Source organism: Juglans regia, chromosome 4 (assembly GCF_001411555.2).
Source record: "Juglans regia cultivar Chandler chromosome 4, Walnut 2.0, whole genome shotgun sequence".
NCBI lineage: Eukaryota > Viridiplantae > Streptophyta > Magnoliopsida > Fagales > Juglandaceae > Juglans > Juglans regia.
This window is the reverse complement of record NC_049904.1, coordinates 19,100,904-19,110,269: the sequence shown is the minus strand read 5'-3', so window position 1 is coordinate 19,110,269 and position 9,366 is coordinate 19,100,904. Positions and strand designations below refer to the sequence as shown.

General features: G+C 37.5%; 2 protein-coding genes across 2 annotated transcripts; both read right to left on the bottom strand.

Annotated features, from left to right (window-relative positions):
* Positions 1 to 1,344: 1,344 nt before the first annotated feature.
* On the bottom strand, positions 1,345 to 5,097 carry LOC108982606. The gene is made up of 5 exons (XM_035689208.1): positions 5,004 to 5,097; positions 2,617 to 3,046; positions 1,770 to 1,830; positions 1,542 to 1,609; positions 1,345 to 1,443 (listed from the first exon to the last, which is right to left on the bottom strand). The coding sequence occupies exons 1-5, from the start codon at positions 5,015 to 5,017 to the stop codon at positions 1,345 to 1,347; spliced, it is 672 nt and encodes a 223-aa protein (XP_035545101.1). The 5' UTR covers positions 5,018 to 5,097.
* Positions 5,098 to 5,119: 22 nt separating this feature from the next.
* LOC118348189 lies at positions 5,120 to 6,288 on the bottom strand. Its single transcript, XM_035689207.1, has 2 exons — positions 5,784 to 6,288; positions 5,120 to 5,199 (listed from the first exon to the last, which is right to left on the bottom strand). The coding sequence occupies exons 1-2, from the start codon at positions 6,286 to 6,288 to the stop codon at positions 5,120 to 5,122; spliced, it is 585 nt and encodes a 194-aa protein (XP_035545100.1).
* Between the last annotated feature and the right edge of the window lie 3,078 nt (positions 6,289 to 9,366).

Genomic DNA, 9,366 nt, shown 5'->3' with positions numbered 1-9,366 from the left:
GATTAAAATAGGCATGGATTATGAGGGTATTGTGTACTTTGCTTTAGGAGCAACAAGTTTCGAAGACGGAATATTTTTAAGGAGAGGAGGATGTAACATATGGGCCGAGCGCGAAACTCGCGTTCAATTTGTTTTTTGGTTAATATGTATGAAATGTCCACTTAAGATTTAATGAGTAATTTTGGAATAGGCTACGGGCCCAAAACTCACGTTCAAATTATGTTAGCAAGATATGGATATAAGTGATAATTGGCCCGAAAAATTTCTAGAACAAGTTGTATTACTTTTAGAATTTGAGACAAGGCCCACAGAAATTTATCGAATACTAGGCCCATTAGTATTTATTTAATTCTCGACCCATGAAAATACGGACAAACCTAAAAGATTATTTCGACTACTCTAACCGGCCTAACATATTTGTTAAGACGATTCATTATCCAAGACGTGGGCCCCCTAACATTTTGGAAATGGACCCAAAAATTCAAAACTCTCGAGCTAAAGCCCAAAAACACTACGTGACACCCGTGGATAACTCCATGAACGTTGTTTTCTTCTTTTTCTTTTGTTAAGGTTTCCAACTACGCGTATATAGATGAAGTTACCGATGGTGTGGTAAAGGGAGTGAGGGTGTGTGGATGGTCCATTTAGGGAAGACCGTGGTACACACATTAGTAAACTGGATGTTTTAAAACTGGATTTCTGAGTTTGTTCTCAAGTTGCTCAGAAGGCTTGGGGCCCCCGAGCGAATAGTCGGTGTCTTGTGTGTTTTGAGCATTGTTGCCCAATAAGTCTTTACATGGATTTTTAGTATGTTGCTTGAAAACCTATAACTCGGTATATATGATTTAATTTTCTTTGCATCTATAATTTTCATGAGCTCCAACAAGTCCTACATGCATTATTGTTGAGATAGAGATTGTCAGACAAAATGTAAAGTTATGATTCGAATTTTGGATCTCTGCTATGATGCCATATAAAGAATAAACGGAGTCTAAATATTTGTCTCACCTATATATGTTGATCAAGTGGACTCTTATTTGTATTTATGGAGTGTACGAAATAAATTGGTTACTACTAGGCCTACAACCCGAGCCCAAAGTACCAGGTATGTACCTGATCCGACCCAAACAGTCCCATCCAAGGCGCCAATCTGACCCGAACTGACACTGCCAAAATAAAAGCGGGTCGAACCCGTATGACCCGACTGATAGACTTAAAAAAAAAAAAAACTCCCTCTTTCTTCTTCATCGGCAGAGGGATTGAAGCTAGGGTTTCTTCTTCCCATCGGGTTTCTTGCACAGGCCTAGTATCAATTTGTTAAATGAGAAAAGTTACAATCATGCTTTAGGGCTGCCAGACAGAAAAGTTACAATTGAAATTAGATATAGGAAGAGGAACCTCATGAAACCAATCATGCTTTAGGGCAGCCTTCGCTGTTATCCGCTGCAAAGACAAGAAGGTCTTCATAAATTTCAGGAGCATAAAAACCCCCCGAGTTGTGGAATCAAATTCTACTTCAAGAATTTGCAAACACAATTTACCTTTTTCGGGTCGTATGCTAAGAGGCTGTTCAACAAGTCAAATCCCAAATCAGAGAGAACTGGCGATCCTGTGAAGGATCTTGCAGGAAACTTGGTCCGCAATAGGATATGCCTGAAACAAATTCAATAATTACTACTATAGGAGTGAAAATATGCTGATATCCAAATAGTTCTGTAGAAAAGTTCCACAAGCTGAGCAGGTTCGGCAAAAGCAATGGAAAGTCCAACCTCTTGCAGTACCATGCTCTGCTCGAGAGAACTTGGCCACCGACAGATTGTTGAGCTCGACCTGGGTGAGATTCATTAGAAACTTGAGGGCATCAGAGTAGTTGGAGAAAGTGTAGTTGTTACTGGAGATGCAAACGTATGCACGCGACGAAGAACACAACGGAGGCTAGGGTTTCGCAATGGGAGAAGAGACTATCCAAAATCGGATTCGACGGATCCGACTTTATAAACCCGTTTTTAAGTTTTAACCCGATGAACCCGACTTTTGTCGAGTCGCATGGGTTGAGCGGCCCATCGGGCTTCTTGCACAGGACTAGTTACTACTAATAAAATACAGACTGAAGATATAAAAAAAGAGGTATATAGAGCATAGTTGATATCTAGTAGAAAAGAAAAATTATATTTGCAATCATAGAGTACGCAAGTGTTGTGTAATAATTTTTAAACAAATGAGTAAATATAGGACCCATATGAAAAAAAATTAATTTATTAATGATGGACTCTACTCTTTTTAGAACAGAGTGCGTGATACTAATTGTGGATTTGAAAATGTAAAGTACAATTTATAATCAGTAGGTACATCTTGGGAATACAAAGATGTACCGAAATCTAAAGAAAGGTTTTTCTAGAAAGGAATGAAGTGGGATATAGCTCAATTCGTCGAGATATGTCCCACGTGTGGACAAGTAAAAGCGGAATACCAAAGACCTGCTAGAAACCTGCAGCGCTACTAATCCATTAATGGAAATAAGATAATATAGAATGAAAATAAGATAATATAGCTATGGGATTTCATGGTCGAGCTGCCATATAGCTAGAAGAAAAGAACTTCAATAATGTAGAGAACCTTAAACCACAATAACTCTCGTTGCACTTGGAGTGCTGCTCCTGATATGGTATTTAGTCGGTCTGGAAGAGCTATTTCAGCAGCCAAGTGCAGCATATTGTTCTTGTCTTGGTCAGTATAGAGTGCTATGATACCCTTGATAGAGCCTAACTCATATATTAGATTGAATACAGTCTCTTGCCTATATTTAATAGCGAGGTGAAATATACTTCGGTTTTTCTCATCTACTCTCCATATGAGATCGAGATAAGAGCGTATAAGTACAATAAGAAATTCAACATTCCCTGATCTTGCAGCATCAAAAAGGAAAGAGGAATGGCCGCGAACCAGATTTTTGAAGTCATTCTCTGGCAATAGTAGAACATTTTTCCAGACAAGATCAACTAATCGATGTGCTATTGTACCCATCAAAGCTTTGTTATAGATCCCTCTGAACCCTGATATATATGATATATTAGTGATCAAAAGAAAAATCAACTTTTACGACTATGTATTGAGACAAGAAAAAAATAGAGTACTTTTAATTCAATTTCTGATATTTTAAGGTGAGGTAGACTTTGAATATGATTGTTTATGTTCTAAGCTAATAGTGCTGGACTATCTCCTTAGGCAAGAAGCCTTTCGCAAATTTGAACGAGCAACATAATTTTTTAAAATTTAATGTGGGAGGCAAAAGTATAAATAGACTAATTTAGGCAAAATTAGTTTTTATAGACATGTACTGCTATTTTGACAAAAGTTTTTATTTTCCCCCTAAACAAAACTACCGAGGAAGGAATTGTGACATATAGAATAGAGAATGATTTATCTCATAACAAGTAGATGTGATCGTGTAAGGTTAGGTTTAGATACTGAGTTAAGATGAGATGAAAGTTGAATAAAATATTATTTTTTAATACTATTATTATTTTGAGATTTGAAAAAGTTGAATTGTTTATTGTATTTTATGTGAGAATTTGTGAAAGTTGTAATAATGAGATGGGTTGAATGTTTCTCATCCCAATGAGTATTTAGTAAATATATGTGATACCCCATATGTTATGGATAAGGGTAGGTGGTGTATGGGATCCCATATTGCTTGAGAATGAGAAGTTCTCGCTTTTTATAAGGTTTCAATGGGGTTCCAATTGTATCATTGACTAGTCTTTTTGGAATATAGGTCATGTGATTTGGGCCTTCCATTGGGGCGTTACAATATATCGACTTCTAAACAAAAAGTTTGAGGTGGGAGAGGTTGGGGTTTTTTCTCAGCCAAGAGGAGGCCCTTTGGTTTCACATCTTTTGTATGCGGATGATATGGTCATTTTTGCGAATAGAGGGCGAAGGTCGGTAAAGGCAATCAAAGACGCACTTTCTTTATATGCAAGTTGGTCGGGACTGATTGTAAATGAGGATAAATTGTCCATTTTTTTCTCTTCTAAAATTTCAACTTCTAGAAGAAGATTGCTTCTTCGGCTGGCAGGTTTTGTAGAAGGGAAATTTCCGGTAAAATATCTGGGGGTCCCGATTATTTCTGACCGGATGAAGGGTGTGTATTTGGAAGATTTGGTGCAGAGAATTAGACAAAAAATAGAAGGCTGGAAAATGAAGTTCTTGTCCTCGGGGGCAAGGCTGATTTTGTTACAACATGTACTGTCCAACATGCCTATACACTTGTTAGCAGTTATAAATGTCCCAAAATCTAGATTAAGCACGATAAGTAAGCTGTTTAGTAATTTTTTCTGGGGCTTCTATGAAGGCAAGCCTAAGCGCAGTTGGGTGGCTTGGGATTTGATTTGTAGGCCAACGGATGAGGGAGGGATTGGTCTCAGGGATTTGTTTGATGTCCAAAGATCGATGCATATTAAATTTGCCTGGAAACTTTTGTCCGGTAACTCATTGTGGACAGTTTTACAAAGCAAAATATGTGAGAGATTAGCACATTTCCCTCGTGAATCCAAAGAAAGGAACCAGGTTTTGGAAGATGGTAATGGACTCAATTCCATTTGTTCTCAATAATTCCAAGTGGCTTGTCAAGGAGGGGAGCATATCTTTCTGGAGGGATAAGTGGATGGATTTAGGTCCTCTTTGTAATCAGCAGCAAAATTTTGAGTATTAGGCAATGTATGGTGGAGGATAGTTGGGATAATGACTTATTAGTTGAGCTGCTTGGTCGTGAGTTAGCTGATCAAATTTTGTCAAAGGTTGGAGGAACCAAAGAGGGTTCGGATAAAGCCTACAGAAATCGATTAATACTTAGCCCCAATATCAAAAGAAAATTAATCAATTAAAATACGGTAATTGCAATATATAAATTTATTTATTTATTTATTTATAGACATGCACACATGTATATTCGCACACGCCTGCATGCAAGTAAAGAAAGATTGGGTTGGAGGCAAACTGACAGGAGTTTAAGCATCTTTCCCAGACGGATAGCTGACTTTTGCTGCCGATTGCATAAGGCTTTTTAGCTAACTCTTGCAATGGTATCTTCCCATATGTATCCTTCATAGTTGATAATTCAGGATAATCTTTCAGAATTAGCAATGCTATCTCTGTCCGTAAAAGCATGCAGCACAATTGATTTGATCATAGTCAAAGCTGGTCAGTTAAAAAGAATCCCCATGCATATGGCCAATAACAATATTTTTGCAATGGATCATATGGTAATTCTATCTGACAATTGAACAGAATCAGTGCTAAGAAACTCGATCCTATGATATATATAATACCCACTAAGTCCAAGTTCAATTACAGAAATTATTAGAATATAATTAGTTAAATATTTGGATCACTTTGAGCTCAAGAGCTCTACTCTAATACCATATTAAATCACCATTTATTCTAAAAATTTAAACCAATTAAAAGAGACAAATTTAATTATTTAATTTATATTCTAACAGACATCAAAACAAAGGTAATGGTGGTGTTAATTAGACATAATATAAATTATTAAATCTAACTCTTCTCCAATGCTTAAATTTTAGGAAAAGTGTCAATTTCACTTAGTATCGGAATAGAGATTTTGAATTCAAGCTCTAACTCTATATTTTATCTTATTTAATTAAATATTCAACGTGTTGGACCAACTCATTAAACAAGATTGTAGCCCACACGTGAGGGACTGCTTGGACAAAATATAAATTTTGTTTAGACAAAATAAGCGAGATGAAGGATGTTCGTACCATACAAATCATTGGAAATACAAGCAACCAGGATATCAATGCGTTCAAGAGGAGTCAAACGTATAAGAGCAGTGACAGAGTATAGATAAGCCACCATGTTTCTACGTCCTTGCAAAACTGCCATGCAAAGCGGTGTCATTCCTTTACTGCCACGGATCATTGGCAGTTCTTTGTTATTCTTTACCAACTCCTCAGCAATTGGCACGAGTCCTGATGCAGCAGCGAAGCAAATGGCCGTATTTTCATGAAAATTTTTCAGTGCTAATTCGTTCCGATTCATTCGTTTTACCAGTTCTTTTAAAAAACCTGTGTGCTCTGCTGCAGCTGCGATGTGAAGAACTTTATCCCCATGTCTTGTTATGGAATATGTAACGGCTTCTGGATATTTATCAAGTCCTTCCTTTGCAGCTGGCCAGTCACCTTTTAGGGCGGCTTTATAGAGACGGACGGAAGTGTCAAGAAAATGAAATCTTCTTGTCCCAGGAAAATTTTTTTGGACTCGCATAAGTAATCGCAGTATTTTGTTGATAAATGATGCCTTTTAGTTTCTAAGTGAGAAGCTGGATGATTAAAAAATATACCATCGGGCCACATTATAAGATTTTTCTCTCTTTTTCTGTATATTTCTTCACGTAAGAGTTTGGCGCATTTCGAATGCAGTCTTTGCAAGTTGGATGGAGTTTAGCCCGTGGGTCTCAACTGGACACTCCGACCAAGTGACGAACACGTACATTAGCCTCAATATTGAACGTTAGAAATTACTGCAATTAAAAGCATGTCGACATTATGAAGACTACAAAATTAGAATTTAGACTTTTAGAGAGAACCTCCAACTTCTCTATAAAAACTCCCCCAATCCGAAACTAGCTTGAGGGCAAAGCTCCCACCCCCCTTACTTCCCTCCTGCCCATATTTTCAGTCTGTGTTTTGCTTTTGTTTTTGTGTTCTTTTCAGGTCTAATAAAGGAGGAACACTTTCCAGTATCCCAATCTCAACATAATTTTCATCTTTGTTCTTCTACATTTCTTCTTCTATATTTCAGCGGGATGATGACATTTTCCTTCATCCTCTCTCTTTGACCCTCGAATAGTGAGGTGATGAGCTGCCTGTGCAGTGGACCAAGAAGCATGCAAGCCGGTTTGGAATGGGTGGGCCGCCTACGCAATGGTGGATGACAGAGCTTCAGTGTGCCGTCTAGGGCAAGAGCTGGGCGAAGTCGGTGCTCATGCGAAGGAGGTGGGCAGCAGATGCAAAAGAGAGGGGTCATGCAAAAGAGCTTAGGGCAAAGGAGGAAGACGCATAAGGGAGGGCGGACACAGGAAGAAGCAAGAAAAAAAAAAAGAACGAGGAAGGGGGCAAGGAAAGTGATGAAGCCCACAGCTCCCACTTGCAAACAGGTTGGGCTCATGTGTTTCTTTTTGTTTTTTATGTATTTGTAGTTTTTGTTGTTTTGTTTTAGGTAAAAAAAAGAAAAAGAAAAAATAGGTTATTAGACGTGATGTCCATAACAGCATAGTCTCATTGCCCCTTTGAGAGGAGGCAGAGAGATAGTACTCCTCCTCCTTGGAAGGACGGAGGGTGATAGTACTTCTCTTTTAGTTCTGTTTTTAAAGAGCTCTTCTCTCAGACAAACCGGAAGGTTTGTTAAGAGAGTTTATAGAAGTTATGACGTCCGTCACAAAGAAATTTGTGTGCGGGGTGTCTAGGAGTAGATGCGTAATTTGGCTTGTAGTCCGGATTTCTCTATATTTATAAGTCACAGTTGTAACTTCGGTTTCATTGAATGAAATGAAGTCTATTTCCATCAAATAAAAAAATAAAAAAGCTTGTCGACCATGGGAAATTGGGAATCGGGAATAACTATTGGGGATAAAAATAGGTAGTGGTCCCCGCTCACAAAATCCGCTACATGATGATAACAATATAAAGCCACTTTTTACATAATGGCCATGAGCCCCATTTTTAGGAAATAACCGCCACTCTCAACTATCTAAACCAATCCAAGGTTAACACATGGCAAGCATCTATTGTCTCTGAAAGTTCTATAAAAGGCCACTCGGTAAGATGGAAATGGAATTGTGAAAAAATAGGAAAAAATATCAATTCCAAGAATGCCAACCAAGGAGAAGCAACAGCTCTGGTCATAGGAATTGAAGAAGCTAGAGCACACCGGATAAAGAAATTAGCTATCGGTGGTGATTCAGAAGTTGTTATTAAATTGATTGAAAATTCTGAGAAAGCTACTGATTGGATCGTCGAACCTATAGTTAGAGACACAAGAATACTCCAGATATCGTTTGAGAGTTGGTGTATTAAAAAATTTCATCGAGATCATAATCGATGTACGCATAATATAGCGCAATGGGCAGCTTCAAAATGTCTATTTGGAAGCATGGGGCCATGTGTAGGGGTGAACTACCTTGGCAAAATACGCTAAGTTATCAGTTTGTAAAGGGATGAAACCGAATTGGATGTGAGACTCAAAACACGTGAAGCTTGGAGACAAGATATGTCTTTGCACAGAAGGTGGAAGCTTTACTCAGACAAAAAGCTTGGGGAGGTTTGTTCAATAAAATATAATACACAATTTTACTTTTTTAAATTTTAAAATAATAATAATATTAAAAAATAAATTTTAGTAATATTTTATTCAACTTTTATATTAATTGATCTCATCTCAACTCATTATCCACACGACACCTTAGTTTTCCATAATAGTGCACCAGTTATTAAGATGCACTGTAATGAGCTTTGTACCAAGTTCAAGCAAGCTCGCAATAATATCGAACTATATAAAATTTCAAGATTACAAATATTCTCGATATGAGCACTATAACTGCGTGGAAGCGATTACAGAGAAGCTACCTGATGAGAACCAAGGTGGGCCTATTCTTAAAAATCTTTTGCAAGTTCCAAATGGGTCAATTACAAGATCAAGAGCCAAGAAGATCAATGAAGCAATGCAAGGGTTGGTGCAATCCACTTAGGATGAAGCTAGCAAGAGCCCAACACTCATGATGGGCTTCAAAGAAGGAGAACCAGTTTTGATCCACTTGATTCAAACTATAGAAGACATCACTTAGAGATAGGGTCTATTGTTATTGGATGCTTCCAATTTGGTTAAATGATTTATTTTATTAGTTTAGAACAAGTGGGCTTGAGGATGCTTGGCCCACATGTCTTATTTTTTATGAACTAGAGTTTTCGGAAAGATCTTGTATTTTGGCCAATGGCTTATTTGAAAAGTTACATTTTAGGGGCATCTTACACAGCTTGAATCAAATGTATCAAAACTGGTTATCGTTCTTTCAAGCTCATCTTGAGTGTTGGGCTCTAGCTAGCTTCATCCCAAGTGGATTGCACCAATCTTAATATTGTTTCATTGATCTTCTTAGCTCTTAATTTTGTAATTGACTCATCTGAAACTTGTAAAATATCTTTAAGAATAGGCTCACCTTGGTTCTAACTTAATTAAAACCCTAGCCAAAATAAAACTCTTTTTACCCAAAATGGCCCTAGATGAATAGTATTGCGGCTACAGTAACACGACCATAGTAACACTATAGTAACTTCTTAAAATCTT